Consider the following 24790-nt stretch of genomic DNA (forward strand, 5'->3'; position numbering starts at 1 on the left):
TTTCCAAATAGGAAGTAACAGGGAGAATAAGAGAATGAGTTAATTGGCAGCACTGGTTATTATTATATGGCAGAGATTTGAATAAATAACAGTATCCACGGCTCAAAACCTAGATAATTATCCAGGGCAACAGGACTGAGACAGACATAGGTAAGAGTGATGGTATGTAGGAGCTGATGAAATTAGCAGTCTAAGATAAAAAAAAGATTTGGGAAGGAAGCAGCATCTCGAGCCTGTGTGATCACAACAGAGAAACAGAATGAGGCAGGAAGAGTACACTGAAGGATTAAAGGAAGACAACAAGGAAAACTAGAGATAGCAAAGTATCAGAGAAGCAGCCAAAAAAAAAAAAAAAAAAAAAAAAAAGAGGCCACCCAGAATAAGTAGGAGTAGAAAAAGTGTATTTTGTTTATTGGGTGATGTTTAGCAGAACTTTATCATTTATAGAGGGCTTTGGAGGAATCAAGAGGTCTTTAGTTGGGGTTGGTTTTCCTCCTTTAATAGAGGAGGACAACAATCCCATAGCAGCAGCAGCAGCTATAGTAGGTTTTCAAAGCTGTTTCGGGCACTCTCATTCATTAAAAAGCACAGTAATCCTTTCAAACTTGAGCTATGGCAGTAGATTATTTCTCTGATGTCTCCCAAGTTGTGGGAGTCCAGCAGGAGCATGCAAGCAGTGCCTGCATGCCTCTGAAAGGCCAGAGAACGGCCGTACAACCCTGAAAAGACTCATGTACAATTGTAGCAAGTGTAAATAAATGTGTCAGTAACGTGTAATGAAATGGTCAGCACAAGGATTTCAGAGAAAAAAAAGTTCTGATTCTTTGAAATGGTGGATGTATGGAGTAGAGTGTGAAGAGTTTCACTCCCAGGCAGAAGGGTCCTGACACATCGCTAATGTTATGTTTAGACGGTGGAAAAAAATTGTTGTCCAAGTTGGGATACATTATTCCCACAAAGGAGTTTCATAATTTTATGTCTTTTCATTACTCTGTCCTACCTAAAGTTCTGACGTTTTTGAAAGAGAGCCACACCCATGGTCCTGTCTTAAATGGGAACTGGGTCTTAAATGTGCTATGCTGTTAAACCTATCAAATATTTATAATACCGCCTTCATTTTTACACTGTAATAAACTTGCTGGTTATTTCTGGGTGTACATGTACGTCTTCATCAGCACAAATATAGTGTTATTGTGTGGATGTACATTTTCACTCTCTATTTTGGCTGCAACAAGCGGCAGCAAATTCAGATCTCTTACCTGTGCTTCAGCTGTCAAAACTTCCCACTTTTGCCATTTCTGTGATTCCTCCCAAAGCACTGAAAATGCTGAAGGATGAGGGACAGCTGTCAAAATTTACTGTTCACTGTGTATGAAGGGTTGTATCGATAGAAAATGCTTATCAGCGGAAGGCACCTCTTGTAAATTGGGGCTTCCTTCATCAGGGATACAAACAACAAAGACACAAATTTCTGCCAGGAATGTGTTCCTCCCCGCGTCCCGCCCGGTTTTCTGTAAGCAGTTCCATTATTTTGGAGGACAAGATGATTGGACGGTGGTGTTATGTTGCCAGCAGTGAATGCTGACTAAGAGACATTTTCAGATGTATCATGGTTCTGGGCTTATTTTCTAAGGTGTTCTCTCTTTTGGCACTGGAATTTCACCCTTTAAAATCTCGGCTTTTGCAATGCAGAACAAAGGTAGAGCTGGATGGAAGATGAGCCAGTTTTAAGTCTTAAGTGATAAAGCTGCAAATCACAGATCTCTTGGAGGGGGGAGCATCTTTATTAAACATGTCTTTACACTGAGAAATTCTGGTTCTGGCAGCGAGTTCTGATTTGTGTGCTGCAAAGAGAAAGACACAACGTGAAGGCGTACGGTGTATATTGTAGTTGCCACGTGCTGATTATCTGGTGGCTTTTAATCTATAGTCTGCTAGGGGCTTTACAAAACGGAGCGGGTACACTATACGTACGTTAAGGCTGAGGCTGAGGCTCGCAGAGGCAGCGCCAGAGCCTGCAACAGACCACGGTGATTCCCGCTTCCCCTGCAGCCGCCCAGGCCCTGCGAGGAAGGGCGGGCACAGCCGACCCCCGGGCCGGGCCGCCGCGCCGTGAGCGCCGTGAGTCACCGCGGGGGGGGGGGCAGCGGCGGGGCCGCCGCGGGGGGGGTGAGGGATGCGGAGCCACTCCGGCGGGGATGCGGGGCCGCCCCGGCAGAGATGTAGGGCAACGGCGGGAGAGATGCGGGGCCGCCCCGGCAGGGATGCCGGCGCAGCGGTTCCCCGCAGCTCCTCCCATCCTCACCGCAAACACGCCGCGACCCAGAAGTTTTGCCAGCACGCTCCCGATTTTTAAGATGGCCCGGCGGGATGCCACGAGAATGGGCTACGGCGGCACGGAGAGCTGCTGCACCGGCAAGGGGCGGGATGGAGCTGGCGCTGCGCGGCGGTGCGAGGTGACCGGTGTCACCCACTTACGCCGTCACGGGCCAGCAGAGCCGAAGGTGGCGGGCGGGGCGGCGGCGGGTGCTCCTGACCGCCCCGGCCCGGGGAGCGGGGGCCGCGGGGGGCCTGCTCCGCCCTGCCGAGGTTAAGGTGCCTGCCGGGTCACGCATTAAAATATTATAACTATATATATATAAGATAAAAAAGAAAAGGGTGCGGTGGCGGCGCGCGGAGGCTGGTCGGAGGAGGGCGGGAGCTTTGGGCTGGGGGCGGTGCACGCCGGGGCATCACTCCCTCCTGCCCCCCCCGAATCCCGGAGGAGCCGCACCCGTGCCCCCCCCCCCCCCCCCCCGGCAGAACAAGGGAGCCCCTCCGGGGGGCACAGCCTGCACGCGGGTCTCCGGCGCTGGCCGCCATGGGGGTGCCGCCCCTGCCCCTTTACCTGCCGCCTCCCCGGCGTGGGGGGGGCGGGGTGGGGTGTCGGCCCGTCCGCGGCGGGGGCAGCGGGGCGTGGGGGCTGTGGGTGGCGGTGAAGGCGGCGTGTGACAGATGTCCTCCTCTGACAGCTCTCGGTATCAGCCCAGTGGCTCCCTGCCATTGGCTCAGTGCAGCCGACCGGCAAGGCTGCTCGCTATAATAACACTATGCCTGCCAGAGGCGGCAGCTCAGACGGCTCCGCCGCGGCCGCGCCGCCGCTCCTCCCCCGGCAGCCAGCGCCGCGCCGCGCCTGAGGGGCTGCGCCCCCCGCCCCTCCGCCGGCGCCGCACATGCCGCGGGGCCCCGCCGGCCCCGGCCCTCCCCGCCGAGCCCAGGCCGGCCTGAGCGCCCCGCCGGTGGCGGGGAGGCGGCCCCGGCCCCATCCCCGGCTCCATGGAGTGCTACTACATTGTCATCAGCTCCGCGCACCTCAGCAACGGGCACTTTCGCAACATCAAGGGAGTTTTCCGTGGCCCCCTCAGCAAGAACGGGAACAAAACTCTGGTAATGGCTTCTTCCCTTGCCTCCCTCCTTCCTCCCCTCCTCGCAGCAGCGGCTCCGGCTGGCGGGCAGCCGCCGTGGGTGAGCTGCCGGCGCCGCAGGCAGCCGGGGTGCCGGCCCTCCCGGCGCGGTCGGTGGTGCCCGCACCGCCCCGCACCGCCGCGGGGATGCGGTGCCCTCGGCTCCCGCCCGCCCGGCTCCCCTCCGTGCTGGGGAGGCTCTCCCCGCGTCCCTGGGGCGGTCTGTGCAGCGGCAGGGTGGGCGCTTGCATGTCCCTTGCATGGCTGGTTGTGGAGAGCCGGTGAACGGCAAGCCCGAAGCCCCTTTTCGGCGGGGAGCCGCGGGGCTGGGGCTGCTCGGCCCGGGGAGGGGGGCGGCTGGCGGACACCCCCCGCGCACCGGGCGCCTCCCGTTGCGGACGGGGAGTGGGGGGGGCTGGAAGTGCGGCTGGGTGAAGTGAGGAGGGGACCCCAAACTTGGTTACTTGGGGTCTGAGCTGTTTGGGCTCAGAGATGCGGCTGTGCGAGAGCAGCTTGGGGAGCGGCACCCGGGTGTGATGGTTGGGCTGCCGAGTTTTTTCAAAGCAAAACTCCGCGTTTGGAAGGAATTGATGGCTTCAGGTAACTGCTCGGTGCTCCGGCAAGTCGGCATCTTAAGGCTCTTAAAACTGTTTCTGTGTACACGTGCCCTGCTTTGATATCTTTACATTTGTTGGGTTTCCTACGTGTTTTTGCTGACTTGCCTGGGCTGGCTTCGCTACTATTACTGAACTTCAATGGCAGAGTTACGACGCGCCAGTGTTGGCAATACGTGTGCTCTCCCGCCCGTTCAGATGAAAGGGATGTGGGATAACGGCGGGCTGGGTGAGCTGCATCACGTAACATCTCAATCGCCGCACAGCAAAGTGCGGACAGACGTCTGGAGAGTAGGATGGAGCTGAAAGAGGGGCTTAGCCACGTTGTTTATCACTCTCTCCCATCGCCGTCTTACTCCGAAATCCCCTTTGGAGGAGATGGAGCAGAACTTGCCACATTCTTCTTCACTCGAATGCATGACCTATATTGATAGGGAATTTACTAAAGTACTTAACATTTGCTGGAGTTGGCAAGCTTGCAGTTTCTCCCTAAATAAAGAGATTAAAGCAAGTCTGAGCCAAGTCATAAAAATAGTAACTACTACGAGAGAATCTGAGGCAGATTTTTGGACTGTTGCAAATGTAAAGTTCCTGCTTTCACGTTGTAAATCTTACCACAATTTTACATGCTGTGGATTCTGCATATTTTTCTGTTAGGGATTACGTTCTTGGAATTTTAAACAAGTATTTGTAGTATCCATGAGATGGCAATATGCATGTAATATTTCATTGTAACAGTTGCAAACCCAAGACCCACTGTAGAAATATTTGGTACACTTAAAATAATTGCATGATGCATCACCTTCTCTCTACTGAAAAATTTTAGTAAAGATGCATTTGACAGGACCGAGAATACTCTGATGTAACTTTTGGACTGTGTATTTATCTTGTGATTTGTAAATGATTCTGCTTCAATAACATTTTATTCTGGCTTTTTGATCCCCCACCCTGGCAAAAAAAGCAGCCCTGTATTCTCAACATTCCTGATTGGTCTATTTATGAGATCATGAGTAATAAGTAAAAACATTAGTGACCAAATTACATTGGAGGAGACTGGTATTAACTTAAAAATCAAATAAAAATATTGCGTAGGCTTTGAAACATGCTTGCTCTGGAAAGAAATTTAACTCAACCCTGTTCTTCAGCGAGACAGGGTAGATGTGAAGGGAGAAGAGATAGGATGGGGTTTGGGTTTCCCATGGGACACCTTACCTTTCAGAAGCTTTTGTTGTGGGCAGTGGGCAGAGTAACTGGCAAAAGTTTTTGCTGGGTTAAAAAGGGAGGGTTCTCGATGCTGGCTCTGTGGACAGCAAAATGAAGTCCTTTGCTATGAAATAAATGCTACATACGCAGACGTCAAACTTTTATTTATGTTTGATTTTTAATTTAAAGGAGGGAGAGATACCATTGGGTTGTGATACAGGGCGATTGGATACTTCAGACTAACAGTTCTGTGGTGCTGAAGTACATTTCAGCCAGCTCCAAGGCTGAAACCAACAGAGGATCGGTCACTTTCCCTGTAAATAGGCTTTCAAATGGAAAAAGATTAAAATCTTTATTAATACAAAGTAGAATATGCCTGTAGAAGTTCCGATAAGAATGCAGCCTTTTAATATGCTCTTGGTGGCTTCTATCCTAGAGTAAGACCAGGAGAAAAAGCAATTTGTCAATCTAAACCCCAGAAATGTTTTGGAGCCACTCTGACTGAGACCTACCTTCCTATTTTGCTCTAAAGCATTCCACCAGTTTTCATCTGTGCTCCAAGCTTTCTAACATCACTGTTTCCTCATAAACTGAGGAGAACCTGACAATAGCCTCTGCTTGTACAGCATAGAACTGCTTCTATGCAAAACTCGCAATATTTGTTAAGCTATGCTTCTCTTAAACAGTTCTGCCACTATGCTCTATCTGGAAAGAAAGATGACTATACATGCTACAGTAGAATTTCACAGCAATTAAGAAAGTACTGGTCCTAGTCAAATGATGAAGTTGTGGTTTCAAGATGATTTCGTGTAGTGTATCTTCAAACCTGGTAGCTAGTTAGGTTTCAGGGGAGGAAGGTCCTTGGAGCTTCTGGCTACTGTCCCACACTGAAGTGTCCTGCTGTTCACCGGCAACTCATCTTTTTTGCCCTGCTCTCCAAGAGAGGTCACTGAGAAACACTTTTCCCAACTCTTTGTCCCTGCAGGTGATCCTTAGATGTTCATCCTCTGCCTATGTCCTGGTTCACACAGAATTAATCATCTAAAGCTTTACGAAGTTTTGGTTCAAAGTCCACAGAAGGTAGCTGGAAGAAAGAGCTACAAATTCTTGCTCACCTAGTAGGGAACATAAAGCGCTAAGCTTTGTCCTTCCAAAAAAGTCTTTCTCAGTGGAGAGCATCAGAGAGTTAGTTTATGGTAAAAAGATGGAATAACAGTGTTTCTATTGCCTAGTTCCCAGCCACGGCCTTTTTCTAAGTCATATCTACCTGTAGTGCCTACTGAGTGCAAGGCTTTGAGATGGGATTGTGTGGGTGGAGAGAAAAGGATGAGGTGAAGTGTAGGAGAAGGAGGGGATGGCCATGCTTTTGTTCCTCAAGGGAAGATGTAGAGGGAAAACCTGAGCTTGGAAAGAAGTGAAAGGCATAAGAGGGAGCAAAGCAAAGGGTGGATTTAAGCAAACTGAGATAAGAGGCTACTATAACCCCCCACTTTTTAAATTAAGTAAGATACGAAAAAAATGCTTGTGAATGAAGCTTTAGTGAGATGGTGGGGGAGGATGAAGGAGCGCTTGTCTGTGTACAGCTGCGGGTACCTGACAGTACAGCTTTGCAGGGTGCACAGAGTGTACGCCCTCGGGTAACAGCTCCGTGCGGGCAGGACCCGTGTACCTGATTGTAATGTGCTGCTCCTTACCAGGAGAGCGCATCGGAATAATGAATTGATGGGAAACTCAGCACATGTGGGAGAATAGCATCCCGACTCTTAAAATTCCTTCAGAAAATGCAGCGGTTTGGTTAAAAGGAGCTGGTGGTGTTTGGGCTGTTGGGTAAGGCTTTGTCCTCCCTCACTGCAGTTTCTACTGTCTGAAACACCCTTCAGGTACGTAAAGCCTCATAACAATCATGGAACTACCACTTCGGTGCTCTGGGGCAGCTCCTTGGAAGGGATGCTTTGTTGGTGGGGTACTGTTCCAAGTGAACCGACTGCTGATCTTTGCATGGCAGATCGTTTTTGACAAGAAATTCAAAACTTACCATGTGGGTCAGTAATGTGTAATGATGTTGCAAATTTCTGATGCTCTTTCTGTTTTTTAATGTAATATTGCTTATGCCTTGGTGTTTTAATCAATGAATATAGGCCTGATTGCTTGGCCATGTCTTGTCAGGGTTCATATCTAGTGACTTTGAAGCTTTTCCCAAGGCTGTTGTTTTTAGCAGTAGCAATCTGTAGAAATTTGTTTGCTACAAACTCTTTTGTCCACAGATCTCCTGAAGTTTTCATGCACTTACAGTGTTATTTTTTTCTATACCGTATGTTATTGATGTCAAATTACACTAGTCTGTCTTTGTAATTTATCTTCCTTGCTGTGGCTGCTGTCTTGCAGTTTATAATCTCAAAAAGTATTGAAACTTGTATGGAAAAATAGCTCTCTGGAGGGAGAAATCAGTTGTTCAGACTCACAACCACAAACGATTTGCTAAATCCTTAAAATGTCTTTCAGAATATAAACCAAACCATTTTCAAGCATTATCCTGGTTACATGTACAGTTTCTGGTTTGTCAGCAAGAGAACTGACTCTTGGTCTCCTGAGTAGCTGGTACGTGACTGGTGACTGAATATCTGCTCTTTCACCCAAGGATAGTCTACTGGTGTAAATGGCAGTGGTGGAGAACTAGCCATGTAGGGCTCGTTCACGTCTTTTAATTGGACAAGTACATTTTTTCTGTTGCTGATCAGAATGAGTAAGGTTCAGTTGCTTGCCCAAGGAGGTCAGTGAAAAGTTTAGACCTTTATATGGTATGAATTGCTGCTGGAGTTGTGGTTTTAAGTGTCTTGTTGATACTAATAGAAAGTAGGTGAGGTCAAGAATTCCCTGGTCAGTAGTTGGTTAAAGACTGCTGTTTCAAATCTACCAAACACAGTAACCTGTTACTGTGTATAACAATAACCTCTCTATATGCATGTAAATATATAGGTTTATACTTTGGTTATAACTATATATGCACAGGGGACTTCAGGGGAAGAATTGAAATAGTGGTCCCCAGCTCCAAGGGAGACAGGCACAAATGATCTCAAACTGGAATCAGGCTTTGAGCTCAGTGTGGAGAGGAAGATCACATGAACTTCAGGTGGCTACCATGTAGTACAGCTCCATGCCTCCCAGTCAGCTTGGTTGTAGGTGCAGGGAGTGCATGTTGACCTTTTAAAATACAGCGTAGGTACAGGTCTGTCTAAAAAGCTGATGGTTGTCCATTGAGACCATATTTTATTAATCCAGCTGTTTTTGCCATCAGCTATCTTGCCTCTTAGGTTTATTGAACAAAACTGCTTTGATTTTTTATTTATAAACCTTTGTGTGTGTGTGTGTGTGTGTGTATATGAAAATACTTACAACTTCTTTTACAAGTCCTAGGGCTTAGTTCTGCTTTTATAAGAACTCCACAGAGTTCAGATGCTGATACGCTAGTGTCTTCTGAAAATGCCATCTGTTGTTCAGGCTGTCTGTTGTCTTTAGCTCTTTTACATTTTGTAGAATATTTTTGTGCTTCTAGATCAACTAAAGTAAATATGTTGTTGTGGTCATAGAAATTCTCATAAAATGGATTTTTATTACAACTATGCGTACCCTACTACAGTAAGAAAGCAGTAAACTACTTGTAAATCGGCTTTCCTGATGAAAAATCTTCTAGCTGTTGTACTCATGCATGGTCAGATGGAAATGCCTGCTGATTTCGAGTCATTTAACACGTGTGAAATAAACAAAACTTACCAGAGGTTTATTTTAAATACAGGTAAAAACAGGTCCTGCAGTTCTGTTTGCCATATTGTATATTGCCAGTAGCCGAGGGTAGTTTTAAAATTGTGTCTTATACATGCAGGATTTAATAAAACTTTTTTTTTAGAAAAATTTTTTTACAAAAAATTGCAATGTATTATACGTTTTTCATCTTTAGCATTGCGGAGTTTGTAGGGTAGAGTTGTTAGGCTTGAGTTATCTTGGTTAAGGGAGAAAAATGACCTGGTACTTCCATTAGGGTTTGTCCCCTGTGAACGTGCTGGTGTCTGTGGCGTCTCACTGTGCTCACGAACCAGGTTTGGAACTCGATAATGTTTCCATCTTTTCTGTGAGAGAAGCTGAACAGCCCTAACTCATTAAAATATTAAAATGCAAAACAAATTCTACCTAATTTGATTTGAATAGTTAATCAGTGTCACTTAAATCATGATTGAAAACCAACCACTTGGAAGACAACAAAATAATTCGGTAAAAGGGAAGTAACAATGAAATCATATCTGTGTTCTGCATCTAGAGTTCATTTGTCTGAACACAGGCGACTCTTTTTTAAATAAGGCTCTTGGTAGTAGGCCTGAGTGAAAGCACCATCAGCAGGGTCGTTTTGGTTAGCTGAACGAAGATAAGTCTATCATAATTTATGTGCATTTCCAAGGCAACTCTGAGGGGTCGCAGGTGCCATGCAGTGAGATGCGGGGCACTCGTGTCCATCAGGCTCCGTATGAGTGCATCATCTGGTCCAAAATACAGTGGGAGCTAGAGCCCAACATGCAGCAGATTTGAACTGGGACAGCTTCTGATTCAGAGCTAGTACTGAGGCAGACTTTTGTGCTGTAACAGCTTATTAAATGCATGGTAAGCTTCAGACACATCGGTATTCTGTTGAACGTAATTAGACTATTACCATGGTTAAATTAGTACACTTGTTTATTTTTTTTTCAGATCAAGGCCTTAAAGAGTAAGTCTGAGGAGAGCCGTTGCCTTGAATATTTTCTAATGCAAATATCCATAGCAATCTCTGAGCTCAGAGATACAGAACATTAATTTTAACGCGTTGCTCAGTCTGGAAAACTCTGTTGCGCACATGTTGTTTTAACATGTTGCTAACTGGCAAACAGCAAGTTGGCTTCTGTATTTTCAAAACCATACATACTTTTGGATTCATTAAACTTACGGAACCTTCTCAAGGTGCAGGTTGCAGTTCTAAAAGTCTCACCTTTCCCATAGGCTGTGGGAACGTGTGGGTTTTCTGACCTTCCTATCATCAGGGATTCACCATTGAAAAAAACAGTTAACTGTGAGGAGGACATCCAGGGGACACCGAGTAGTGGCCTTTTAGTTTAGCACATTGGGTTTTCCAGTAGGACTTGACTAAATAGCTGCAAGATCTTGGATGCCCCTATCTGGTGACAATTGCAATATTTCCTTTTTTGAATGGCACCCAAGTATGCCAGCAGGAACAACTAATCTCTGCAAGAGTCAAAAATATTGAATGGATGCATCTTGAAATGTGGGGATGGACCAAGATAATCCCACAAAATCAATCCAGAGCATTTTCTATTATATAATACCTTAATACAGTTGCTAATGATGGCGGCCTTATTTATAGCATAGGTTCTTTAACACTGCCTGGTGGTGGTGGAAAGTGAGTTGATTTTTTTTGTTTGCTTGCTTGTGATTCAAATGTAAACACACGAGAGGGAGTGAGCCTTCCTCATTTAGCTGTATCTGGCCAATCCCTAATAAACAAATCCTAGTCAGACCCTTTCATTTTTCCACGCATTTTTGGAGTGAGAACAAACACTTTTCCTTCAGCATTCTTGAGAGGCTGGTATGTGATGAGCTGTGACTTAATGTTGTTTAACCAAAAAAACCCACCCCAAAGTAAACAAAACAACATTTACTCACGAGGAGGCACAATATTTGTCATGTTTAACCTTGTTTTTTCAATAGAGATAAGAAACTGCCTGAAGGCATCAGGAAACTGGAATTTTAAACTCATAGTGGAATTAATTTATTTTGTTAAAGTATGTTTACGATTCCCTTCCTCTAGGGAAAGGAGTGCCACTAGCCATGGCAGGGGTACAGATTGGGCAGAAGGTTTTGTTTTTCCCTTGGCAGATGTTCGTTCTGAACCATCTGAGTTGTATGTGAACATGAATCTCTGCAGAACCCTATTTTTTTCAATTTTTTTTTAATTCTTTCAGAGAGTAAATTTCCAGATATTTTCCATGTGGGATTTTAAATGGTGGTAGTTGTACAGATAGTTTTGTAAGAAAGGACATGCAAATTGTTCCCCCACAGCTGTAAGAGCAAATCCTCAAATAACGCCTGGAGAGTAATCTCCAGCTCTCCTGCCTGCCATTGCTCTCCTCATTGAATACAGTGAAGGACAGGGGTTTGACTTAGAATTCTGGAAGCATCTTGGAAAATGTTTAAAATTGGTTTGAGGAACTGAGATTTTTTTTTTTTTTTTGTAGCAACTTGTCTTTGCATTTCTTTAATATTTTTTTAGGTTTTGGTGAAAAGGGTATTTTTAGAGAGACTTCTTTCCTCAAATAGAGAGTGATCAGACTGCCTCCTCTGGGACCCAGCTCAACTCAAATATTCATGTTGCTGAATTTCTCACAGCTACATATAGCTGTATTGCTTACATTGGCCAAGTCTTGGTCAGGTTGTTTTCTTTAAAACTTTGTAGTGCAAAATGTCTGGTAGAATTTGACTCTTCACCTTACAGAAATAAGTTTCTGGATTAGGAAAACTGGTTCCTTTCCAGCTTACTGATAACATATATCCACAGCAAATACAAATCAATGTTTCTGAAATCTGTGAGACTGTAATTTAAGAAACAGAACAACCCCCAAACCCCCCTCTTTTCTGTGTGTGGGTGTCCATAAAGTTTGTGGATTCCCCCCCCCCCCCATAAATACACTTACAACTTGATTTACATGGCAGGATGTAATTGTTCTTTTAGGGTTTCTGTGTAAACAGCTGCATTTTCTAAGTATTTAATTTCTGTTGGAAGTGTTTTTAAGAGGAGAGCACAATACCCGTTACAGAACAGCGTATCAGCTACTACTTCATAAAATGGATTTTGATAAAATGTCTGGACTTCAAGCTTGGGGACGCTCTTGGGTCTGTATAGGGTTATGATTCATACATGGGTCTAGCCAAGCAGTCCGCGACACAACTTGAGCCTGAATCTGTACAGAAAAATGCTTTTATTTATTTATTGATTCTAAATTAGTTATTATTGAAACATATGATTATTTAGGGAAGTTTGCATAAATGTGTTGGTTTTTTTAAAGATGTTTGGCCTTGCTCTGTTGGAAACAGTTGGCTTTGCTGTCTCATGAAAGGGTAGAGCATGGGCAAAGATGTTCGCCGAAAGCCTTGCCAGTCTCTAAACCTGCCTGTCCCTGCCTTGGTACTTGTTCTTCGGCTGCTCCCAGTTCACAGGATGGCTTTCTGGCCTGTTCAGCAGCACTGTTTTTCTGTGGTAGGAAAAAAAGGTCCGTGGTCTGCCAATACCACATCCAGTTCGCTTCTTAATGGTTAGCTGCTGGCTATGCTGGGAAGGAGGGGGGTTGGTGGCCATGAGGAGTGCCTGAGCAGGGTGGGCAGGGAGGATGGATGGGGAAGCGACCTGCGGAGCACGTGGTACCTGCTGCGGGACACTGCTCTGCCTCTCCGCTCCCCACGGGCAAGGAGTGAGCATGTCGTCGGGTGGTACGACCTTTGAAAAAGGCAGGGGCTTCTAAAGTGTATTCATGGCGATGGTAATAAGCTTCTCTGGACCAACAGGCTTGAATTAATCAGCAAAGGTAACTTTTATTTGTTTATTTATTTATTGTGTTAGTATTTTTCATGTTTGGATAACTTGTTTTTATAAAATAACGGTAATACCAAGGGAAACAAAGCAGCTGATAGGAGACACCATGAACGACTTACCCGTTCCATTAATGCAAGGGTTCTTCCCCATTGTTAATAGCACAGGAAGGTATTTATCCAGATGTTATGGCTTGGTTTGGTTTTGAATTTAAAAAATACTACAAAGTAGCTAAGTGGCGTAAATAACATTATACCAGAGATCTTGGACTTTTTATGAACTTGCAGCATAGCACACTAGATCACAGTCTCCAGTATTTTTTTTTTTTTGAAAGTATTCTATTTTTACGAAGTATTCTTTATTGTCAAAAAAAGTGATAAAAAGTTTAGGTTTACTTAGAAGTGAGACTCTGGAAACTTAGTGTAATTACATGAAGAACATTATGCTTTTTCACATGAGCCGTAAACAACTGTTCATACAAATAAACCAGGGTTGCTAATAGCTTTTATGATGCTTATTTATGATACATTCTTAAAACATAGTTAGCTGATGCTTTAGACTACTCTGAGGTTAGCAGTGAAGCAAACTGCAGAGTAGATTTGGGACTTGTTGGTTCTTTGCTTTGATATTTCTGATAGTAATGTTAGTTTTGTGATAGTTTTAAGGAAAATATTCTTTTACAAGGGAGAAAAATTGAGGTAATATTTCCAAAGGAGCCACTAAATCACCTGACAGCTATTTGTTTGGCAAATAAGTGAATGTGTGTGAACTAGCAGGTAGCATTAATGATCAGAAAGAGATTAAAACAGTTTTAAAGGACCACTTCCAAAGGTTTATGGAGTTGTAATACTCAGGGTCTGTTGAGCAGAGACAAGAGCTTACTACCAACGGGATGTCCAAAATACTTGAGAGTTTCTTTATAAAACACCTTTGAGTGCTTGTGAGTGCTTGTGGAATTGCCAAGGCAATGTCGTGAGAGAAAGCCTAGTGAATCCCCGTAGCTGGAGCATTATGCCGGCAGCTGCAGGTGGTAGCAGAGTGTGCCCAGAGTGGACCTGCTTTATGAGTAACTGGGAAGTAAAGAAGAAAAATGGAGTTTCCCAGCGTGCTGGTATTTGAAGGGAAACTTCAGCTAGGTATGTGAAGGGAGCAAAAATACCCAAGCTATTTCATATAGTGAAAATGAAGGGTCACCAAATGATAGCAAACTATTGCAGTGACTAATGATAAGGTGGAACTGAAGAAAGACTATGACAAAGGTTTGCCTGTCAGCATGTTCATGGTGGCAGTGGCAGTATATCTGCTTTGTTTGTTCGGGTTCTTGCATTGAGAAACCGGACAGACTTGGAGAGTTTTTGGTCAATCAGATTCCTCTTGGAGGTATGTGGAGGGTGGCAACAAGCTGAAGTTAAGAGATGGGAAATTCTGATCAGGGATAAGGAAAAAGAAAAAATTTGAAGGGTGGTCAAGCACTCGAAGAGGTTGCCAGAGAGGCTGAGGGCACTCCATCCTTGGAGATGCTCAAAGTTTGACTAAGCAGCCTTAATCTGCCTGGTTGTGCTCTTAAGCAAGGTGTAATGTCCCTTTCAGTCAATGTTATGATTTTGTGTTTGATCTGTAGGAGAGGGGCTTTTAATGTCATCCTCTGTGGTATGAAGCTCCTTGGGGAGCGAGGCATGTCACTGTCATGTCCTGCTTACGGCCTTTTGGGACCACTGGGTGCTCGTGGCTCACATTCCAGGTGCTGGCTGGCTGGCAGGAGCCATGTCTTAGCTGACTTTCTCTGGGGATCTCCTAATCTGTCAGAGGTCTGACATATAGTGCTTGTTTCAGCTCTCAGTAACAAATAAATCAAATGCAACTATTGAATCTACTTACAGTTTCTTTTTAGGGATTCCTAAGCTGAGTCATGGTTTTCATAGTCAGTGACCCAACTTATAATTAAGAAAGATGATGGACTCGGAACTTGTCCAAAACGAATTCATATTTAGCTCTCACTCTCCACAAATCATATGCATTATCAGCAGTATTTTATTGATTACACTTTTTCATATTAAAAATTGCTGGAGTATAGAATCTCTAATTTTAGAAAGGCTTTTAAAAGGTACTCAGGAGCACTGCTGATAGAGGAATTGATTTGCTATTAGAACAGCATTATGCAGAGGCAAGGAAAAGTCAAGCTGAGCATTTTCTAAAGGCATTGTGTGGTGCACTCCTGCATTACTGGAGACGCACATTGTTGCAAAAAGGTAAAATAAGGAACAAGCCATAAAACTGACATTCTTCAGCCCACAGAGCTCTTACATTGTGGGATGGACAGTGTATACTTCCATAGTTTGAGTATTTCCAGGAAATCGGTCAGGTATTTTGCATCTCTTCATACAGCAGGTATGGTCTGTTTATGGGTTGATTTTTTTTTTTGCTCTTATATATTTATATACTTAGTTATATTAGATTTTTATATTTCATAATGCATATAATATTTATAATTATCATATACAATTATTTTTATTATATTTTAAAACTATATTACGTATATGCAGACCCGTGTTTAACACAGTGGTATGGCATCATACTCATTTCCTATAGTTCATGGTTTACGTAGAGCAATTATGATTCTGAGGGAGGGCAGTGCCAAAGCTCGTTATGAGTGGCTGAATCTCTCTTTTCTGTAAGAGGGGGCTAGTTGATATGAACAGATAGTTTTCAGTTACTGGAATGGAACTGAGCAGAAGACCAACCTTGCAGAAGTCCCCGTAGAGCAGATCTGTGCATGTGAAGACTGAGTATGTTCTCCTTCATCCCCATCACAAGCAGTAGAATTCTAGTGCTTGCCTTGAAGTGTTCTGGTCGCTGCAGGCCAGGTACCGGCTAATGCTGACCATGTTGAAGTCAAGGGATGAATGTTGGATTTATTTTCAAATCGGTTAGTAGAGTAACCGGAGCCATATATAATCGCTTTCTAAAAAAATCTGTCAGAAGTTTGATGCGTAGTAAATGTGAAAGCTACAATATGGAATAAATTAGCAAATGGCTCAAGTTCAGTGTCTCTCTGAAGACTACAGGGGGGTAGAGGAAATTACACTTGTATTTTACACCTGCCAAATTGAATTACAGCAACAAATCTGTATAATTACAATTCAGAGACCATGATTTATTCTCGGAGTTAGGTAATTAGAAGCAGGACTGCACTTGAAGGTTCAAATTGGATTCTTAGAAAGAGTCCCTTACATGAATATGACCCATACAGAAATCAGTGTTTTCATCTCTTCTATTTTAAGAATTTTGAATCATAATGTAAAGTGACTCATCCATTATTTCCTCATCTCTTCATCAGCAAGATGCACAAGAAATTGTTCCTTTGATTGTTTCCCTGCAAATGTGAAATCTTTACAGTTTCTTCTCTTTTCAACAGGCATTCATAAATCCAATTAACATTAATGAGTCTCACGTGTGCATCAAGAGAAAGAAAAAGGACCTTTTGTCTCTTAAAGCATGTGTTTAACTGCAGAAAAAAATGAAGGAAAAGCTTTTGGTGAATTACGGGTTACAAAGTCAATAGCTTCTATCTCATTTTCGCAGTAGCTAACACATTCCCCTGGTTCTCTCTCCCCTGTCAAGGGTCCTTGTACGAGCTATAAATGCAGGATGAGCAGTGCTATCGGTGAAGTGGTGAGTGCTATTATTACCTTCAGTTCTAAGATTAATTACTAATAGGCCACATTTTCAACCGAATGGCAGGATTACAATAGGGTTAATGTGACTGTACTTCTGTCTCATGACATAACTCTGGGAATAAAGTGAAAAGGAGTAAAAAGTATTAATATCTTAGTGACCTATAAAAAAGAAGTGCTTAGTGCCGCTCTGCTTAGAGGGATGACAGGAGAACCTCTGAAGAATAAGACTGATGGTGCAAGAAGTTCATGAGATTTCATATTATTCAGTAATATTTCTTGTTTACTTGGGGGGGGGGGGGGGCTCTTGGAGCAGCTGCGACTTTCGCGATGACACGGGAGGTCTTGATTGAGCTCAATGCTGCGAGCGGGGTCTTAGATCGAATACTGACCTCTAAAAAAGCATCTGCTCCTGTTGCTGGTAAAACAGTCTCAACACAGGGAATTTTGCTTAATTTAATTCATTGTCAATTAACACCAACTTTTGATTACTGAACTGTGTATTGGGGTTGGCAAAGAAGACTTAAATTGAAGAAATGCTTCCTTAAATTTGGCAGCAGTGAAGCTGGGGGAGGGGCGGGGAGGGAAGTGGGTGACTCACATCAGTGTCATGGCCAACCACAACGGGTGCGGGGTCCACCACGTTCCCCCCACATCCCCTGCCCCCCAAACCTGCTGAGTGTCCCCAGTACCTTCCTCAGCCACAGCTGACGTGCAAAAAGGCTCCAAGGAGCTCATCACAGTATAAATATGCTGAAACCATATGGTCTATCAGAATCATAATATCACTTCAGAGGTTTAGAAATAGCATGTTTATTAGCTGTAATCGCTCAAAACCTTTCATCTAAATGAATAGTCCTGAGTATTCAATGTAGTTACATTTCCATACAAACCTTTTGTGCCTTTCAGTTTGGAACAGAAGGCATCATCATTCACATAAAAAAAACCCAACAGTGAAAGCCTCTTTAGTTGACCCCTGCGTCCACAGCCATCTAGTAGGATCAGGATCAGGACTTTCTTGGAGGCACAGATTACAGGTAGTTCCATGTAAGATGATCTAACATGCACATCTATATAGGATGCTCTATGCTTCAAAATAACTGTTACACTTTTCTGTCAGGAGGCATTTCCTCATTTCCTGATAATTTTACGGTTTTGCAGTGGTGTTTTCTCTGCATTATTTGAATTTAAGCCCATTTTGTCTTGACTGTTTGCTTTTACTCCTTGATGGTTACATCCTTCAGATATCTGTAAACTGTAAGAATCCTCAGTCCTTACATCTTTTCCAAGCTTGGCATGCTTATGCTGTGGCTTTTTGGTTTTGTTTTTTTGTTTGTTTGTTTTGAACTCGCTCCAGCGTTTCAACATAAATCTATCAAATGGTTCCTAGCAGTCCATATAAAAGGTGAAATTAGAAGAATTCCATGGATGTTGCTAGTGGTTCCTTGATGCATAGATACTTGGGGGTGGATTGTGCAGTCTGTATTTATAGGGGCGTATGCTTATTCTATACATAATCTCACTAGGACCGCTCACTTCATCCTGTTCTTATGACTTCCTTAATTTCCCCCTCCACTCCTTAAACTCCTTCCCACAAATGCAGCATTTGGCTATGGGTAGAGTTTTTAGTTTTGTGGAGTCTTTAGTAGTGCTGTGACTTCTCTATTGCCTTCAGTATATCAGATACAATTTTCAACTTCTCAGGAAGATGCTTTGATAAATCCCTGATTATAACACTTGTAAGAGAGGCTTGTTTATATTTTGTAAGAATAATGTGATCCTTGCCAGAAGCTGACAGATTTATTTCCTTCTGCACTATTAATTGCTTGAACTTGTATGTGTATGAAAGAACAGGAATAAATATGATGTATTTCTACACAGCTAGAGACATAAGTTTTATTTCTGATCTCTTTGTCTTTTAATTTTTGCCTTATTTTCCCCTGTGTGGGTTTTTTTTTCCCCTATCAGTGGAAAATCTACGTAGCTTGGTTAGAATTTCGCTGTTGTCCTGCTCAGTGCAAACCTCATCTCAGTGGGTATGTCCATTTTCTGTTGTGGCTCGTTGACCTCCTGGTCTGCTTTAGCTGACATTCCTTACGTGCTTTTTCTGGTTAGTGGGATGATCTGAATCCGCTAAGGTTTTCTTTTGGGGTGGGGGAGGAAGTCACATTCGCTCCTTCCACTGCAGATATTTGGAAATACCTGCATTGTGTTGAACATAGATCTCACGGTTCTCTTATACAGTTCTACAATTTAATTTTCTCTGTTTTACCTGCCTGACTAGATTGGCATCCTCATCACCTGCCATCTACCACAAATTCAGGTTCTTCCATTATTTCTTTATAGACTCAAATTTTAAATGACAGACATAAATTGAATGAAGGTGAGCTTTGCAGCAGACAAACGCTAGTCACCAATAAGCCTAAGTTAATTTTTACTTGTAACAAAATATGAGAGCCGTCAAGATGTGCGTTTTATTAATCTGAAGAAGCATACTGCTTTGGCAACATCCATTTCCCAGGGATGCTGTAGCCTGCCAGGCTGCAGAAGTACCAGTTATTGTCAGCTTTTTCATAACAGGGTTAGCTCTTACCTCTGTGTGTTCTCTTTTACCCTTCGTTGCTGCAGAGAAGTACAGGACATAACTTGAGTAATGTGAGATTCCATGTTATTTCATTTTGGGGCAACTGTGCTGCTCTCTTCTGTCCCCTCCTTCGCTGTGCTGGGCGCCAGGGTGCCTGTAGGACGGAGCTGACCTGCCAGCTGGGGCAGCAGGGCTGCCTTGCTTTCACTCCTGTTAAAGTACCGAACTTGGCAATGAAAGGAAGGAAAGAAAACATCGTAAAACTCTCAGATACAAGCTGACAAGTTAATATGCATGCTTGAACACTTAAAGAAATGAAATAAAATCCTGGGATGCCAGGGTTGTCTGGTGAGCAATCATTTTCATCACAAAGCTCTGGGTTTGAGAAATACTGGAAGAAGATAAACAGATTTAGTGATTTTTCTTTTTTCTTTTAAACCATAACAGTATTTTATGTTTCTTGGTGCCTTTTCCATTTCCCCCATTCCATTTCTTTTATATCCGTCATTTGGAGGGACAGGGGCTGCCTACGACTGCATTACTTGTAATTGGAAAGATGATTTGCTAAATGTAATTCTCTGTTTTAGACTGTGTACTTTTTAATGTCTCTCTGTCCCATGCTCCTACTTTGCTTTTCTTTCTTCTGTGCTCTGTTTTGCATATTTTTCCTTTCTGCCTAAACCTTCCTCATGCTGTTTTCTTTCTTTTTTGTATTTTAAAAGCTTTGTTCCATTTCATATCCTAGGTCTTTGCAAGTTAATTTGCAAAACCAGATGCCGTTTTAGAACTAGATTAACTGCCTTTGGTCAATCAGAAAATGAGAATTCAAGGTCTGAGCTCTTGTTTTGACTAGGTTTTGGTGTTTGTGTTTTTGTTGGTTTTTTTTAGAACAGGCCTTTTTGATTATGTTTTAAGTACAAGGTCTCTAATACAGTTGTAATTGCTTTGCTCGTTAATTTGTTAAATCTGGTACAGATTTAATGGTATTGTTGCAGTTGGCATTTAGCTGATTGGAAAAACATGGTAATATTTGTGTTCAGATACTGCAAATGAGAGAATGGTAAACCTGGTTTATGCTACTCTATGCTTGTGGTACTCCACGTTGGTTCTTGTGAGCAGTTACAAGTTGGAAAAGACCTCTTAAAGCTTGACTAGGTGGAACTCAGAAGTTTGTGTTTCGAAATGAGCATGTGGTTATTACTGTTATTTATTTTTATAAAAAACAACTAGGACACCGGAGTGACTGTGTGCATGCACACATAAGTATAGATATATAAAATGTATTTTCAGGCTCACTATTCCTTTTATAATGTGAACAGCATGATGGAGGCTGTGTTCAGGTAGACTTGAGTAAGCAGGGTGTGATCACACAAAAAAAATGAAGAAATCTCTTGTAAAATTTTCTTGCAATTGTATTTTTTTTGTTTTCTTGGACAAGGAGACAACGGCAAAACTGAAGTGTGTTGTTTTAAACTGGCCATCATCATGATGGTGAACACTTAATCTGATGTGAATTCACCTTCAGATCTTTAAGATAAAGACCTGAGCTGCTGTTCTTAAAAAAAAAAAAAAAAAAGATGTAATGAAAAAGTTATTTTGAAGAAATGGAGAGGGTGTGAGGAAGCAGAGGAGGATGTGGCTGGTAACAAAGCATATGGATTCCTTCAATAGCATTGCTAGAAATGCTGAGGTGGGTTCAACTGCTGGTAGCTGGAAGAGGGCAGTGGTCATACTGGCAGAAGGATGGACTTCCCAGAGAAGTCTGACTCTCTGGCCATTTCTTGAGCAGATCTCAAGGACCTGTGGCAGCACGTCACTTTGCTTAGGTATATAGTGAGGTACACTGGGAGTTGCTCCTTCTGTTGTACTCATGGGCTACATAAAGTCAAAAAGTCAAGAAGATACTAAAAATGCATATACTGAAATTTAATATTGCTTAAACTTTGTGTTTTCTGAAAGGCATAGAAGAATATTTAAAACAAGATTGTGAAGCTTTTGACTCCTCCTAACTGTCAAACCTCATTAAAGCTTCCTTGAACGGTTTCCCTTCAGCTTTTTCCTGCTTGCCTCCCACAATAACAGTCTCTCCAGATGACAATAATAATCAAGTACTCTAATAAGCATATATACGGTAAATCAGTGCTGCCTATGCATATGGACTTATCTGCTTGCTGGTCTGTGTATGCGCATGGAAAATGGTCAGCTGCAAGGAGTCAGGCACCTGCACGCACCATTCATCAAGCTGATGTTTGGAGTACGTAGGGAAGCTAAATGGCTGGAAAGAGCTATCTTGTTCGAAAAAGCCACTTAACGACACATTCAGTGAGGAGGTAATATCTTTAAAAATATTTAGTGCCACTCAAAGCCTGAAAAAGCAACTCTTTGAAATATTTCAAGACCAGCATCTTTCAGGGGAAAGCTGAGCGGTTCATACGCAGTAATGTTACTGTCTTTTAACGTAACAGTCTTAGATACTTAGATCCACTTACTACCTGGAAATACAGCTTGTACTGAAATCTATTAATTGTTTAAAAGTGTCAGATAGCAGAAGAGAACTGGCTTCATTACACTGTACTAAGCATGTTAGAATAATAATTTAGTACGTTCAAACGCTGGGCAGGCAGGGATCATGAGCCTTTCTGACACTTTAACATTGCGATTCTGTCTCTCTTCATGTGAACAAAAAGTGGGGTTTTCAGAAAGGTTCCTGCTTATGCAGTGTATTTTTTGCTTCCTTAAGCTATATTCAGTGTTAGTTTTCACTGTTATATTTCATTTCTTATTGTACGTGATAGATTTGCTGTTTCCTTTAATCTTGCCTGCATTTCAGAAGTAAATGGAATTAATCCCGTGGTAAATTCCTATGTGTCCTCAATCGAACTGTCAAGCTTCTGTTGTTGGTCCTGGAAACATTTGTTTATCATCAGACTTGTTAAGTCTTATGTGTTGAGACCTAGACGCGTACCAGTGGTTCCTATCTCATTCTTCCTGAAGCAAAGTGTCTGTCTCACTCATTTTCAGTGTTTGTAGCAACATATTACAAGTTGTCAGTAAGTGACATATTTTAAAGTGGGGTCATGTTTTGCTTTTCCACTACTAAAACGGGCCATAAACGAGACATCTTGTAGGTTCTGCTTTAAATGGGCAGCCGTGACTGAATCACGTGTTTATTCTGATGTTAATGTTTAATCTATGTGTGCCTTTGGATACTTTATGTATAAATGACCTGTTGAACAACCTGAAAATTACTCAAGTCTCTATGCATCTCCACAGGTTCTTCCCTGATCCATAGCAATGAGGGGAATCGGAAGAGAGCTACGTATGCCTCCTATAGCAATAATTGGGGGCTGTTTAAATCGGTCGTGGGGATGCAGGAATGATCACATTACCTAGGCTTAGGAATGTTACCCTGTGTTATTTGAGCATGAATTTAGCCTGAGAAACAATGAGTAAATCGATCCAGCTTAGCTTTCTTTTCTCCTAGGCCAAGCTAATTTGAATTGCCTTACCTGGCTTGCAGTTAAGGGCAGGAATGAGGACCGTTGATTTACATAACCTTGTGAGAAGTTGGGGTTGCCCGTTTGAGCTGTAGGAGCTGCACTGAGGTGGCTTAAGCTCTGTAAAATTATTTTTGCCAGCACCTGCATTATAATTATTTTCAGAGGAATACCGTAGTTTTGAAGTGAGTTGCCTTTCTCCCTCCACCATGCATGTGTTGGTGTGATTTGCACGGCGGTGCTGGGACAGGTGAACTAGATTGCTTTTGGAGAAAATGAAACTTCCCTCCGTGAGTCTACCAAAACGTATGTTAAGCCATCAGTAGGATTCCAAACCAATGACTGGCCTTTGGATAGCTTTGAATTTAGATAGCGTGGGAATTGCAATATATCTAGTTTGAAGTCAAGTTCCTGATCTGCTTGTGTTACACGGCTGTTTACACTAATTGAGTCAATGTAGAGATCCATCCTCTTGTGCAATTTCTTTGTAATGTAGACATGACCATATGTCTATATATAGACTGAGCTATGTCCAGAATCAGCATTTTACTCAGTAATACGAAAGTGCAATTAGATATTACAAAAATTATATTGTTTCCTTTACAGTGTATAAAGTTATAAAGCAAAACAAGAATAAAATACTTCATCTTTTTGTATTATGTGTTTGCGTGCAAACATTTCCTCTTGCCCAGATGCACACAAAATTTCTTGCCCGTGTGATTGTCAATGTCTGTTTTACCAAGTCAGGAGGCAGAAGGGAAGCAGCAGGTCTGTAGGGCAAGAGCATCAAACCCCAGTATGTGCAGTGGATGGACTTGAGGGCTTTCCCTTCCTGACAGCTCTGATCCGCTCCAGCAGACTGAAAGGCCTTTAGCAGGTAGAGTGTGTCAGGCAAGTCCTGGAGTGCATCTCCCTGTTTCCCTTGTGTGCTCCAGGACTTCTCCATGGTTTGAATCAAAACATGGTAGATGAGAGCGGTTGGGATGTGCAGGGGCAAACACTTCGGGAACTGAAGTACCAATGTAGACACGTCTGCTCACATGCTCACTTCTGCCAAACAGCATGTCCTAGAAGCAGGTTTGTTTTTTCAGGTGAGGGATGAAAGTATGAGAGAGGTTGAGGTTCTGTTTATGAAAGCCCATAATGCTTTTATGAAGTTAACTTATATTTGCTCTTGGGTTTTCTTTTCCTCCAGCGGAATATTCATGTGTCCTTTGAAAATAATTGGTCTGGTCATCATTAAAATCAGTGAGGATATCATTTAAGTAAACACCCAAGTACTATGGTTGCAAGAAAAGTTCAAGCTTTTCCTGAGCGTTTGAGGACAGAGTCAGTGCCATGTCCCTCCCTCTGTGTTCCCCTTAGACGTGTTTCAGGCTTCTGGCTTCATTAGAAGTAGTATCATCAGTAGGAGGAGCTATGTCTTCACTATCTCCCTTCACGTTCTCTGTTTTTTTTCTCTCCGTGTTTTTTCTCTCATCTTTAAGGAGTTTGTCCTTTCAGTTTATTGAGCTAAGTTCGCAAAACAAATCTTGTTATTCTCGCACTGTGTATGTTTAATTCCTGAATCTCTTTCCATTTAGGATTGTATGAACCGGGCCAGGAAAACAAGGCAGAATATCTGGAAAAGCTATTTAAAGATGGTGAAAATCTTACAGTTTCTCGTCTGATGCTAGGCAGGATTTGTTGTAGAAGTTCAGTGATTAAGTCACACCAGGTGCTGTGCTACACATGCAGAAGGGTAGCTTGGCACCAATGCAGCAGGGCTGCCCTCTTGCATGCCTTCAGCAGCTGGGCCAACATCACTGCGTCAGAATAACTCAGTGCTTCTGCTCAGCCTTCTCTAATCACCTCACTTAGATCCAGGCTTCTGAAAGAGCACTCAGAAAAAATGATTTAGCTTAAGAATTTTTCTAAATAAATAAATAAATAAATTGGGAGAGTTCTGCTCTGTGTCTCTGGGACAGGGACTCAGGGGGACAGCTCGGGATGTTTGGAAGGTTTGTTTGATCTTGCTCTATCTTATGCTGTTTATATGGCACTGCTCTGGAGTGGGACATGGCCAAGAGTTCTCTTACCTGCAAGAGCTCCTTAGGTGGCCAAGGGAGCGAGCATTACCTCTGTGATGTACGCTGTCGTGTCTGAGAGTCT

At 43.0% G+C, this 24790-nt stretch overlaps 1 protein-coding gene across 1 annotated transcript in view; it reads left to right on the plus strand.

Moving 5' to 3' along the window:
* Positions 1-2828: 2828 nt before the first annotated feature.
* ZNF804A (zinc finger protein 804A) overlaps positions 2829-24790 on the plus strand; it is a 153031-nt gene continuing 131069 nt past the window's right edge. The window contains exon 1 of the mRNA XM_055813135.1: positions 2829-3426. Coding sequence (XP_055669110.1) covers positions 3316-3426 — 111 coding nt within the window. The 5' untranslated portion in view covers positions 2829-3315. The remainder of the gene's footprint in view (positions 3427-24790) is intronic.

The sequence above is a fragment of the Falco peregrinus genome, chromosome 8, assembly GCF_023634155.1.
Source record: "Falco peregrinus isolate bFalPer1 chromosome 8, bFalPer1.pri, whole genome shotgun sequence".
NCBI classification, from domain to species: Eukaryota; Metazoa; Chordata; class Aves; order Falconiformes; family Falconidae; genus Falco; species Falco peregrinus.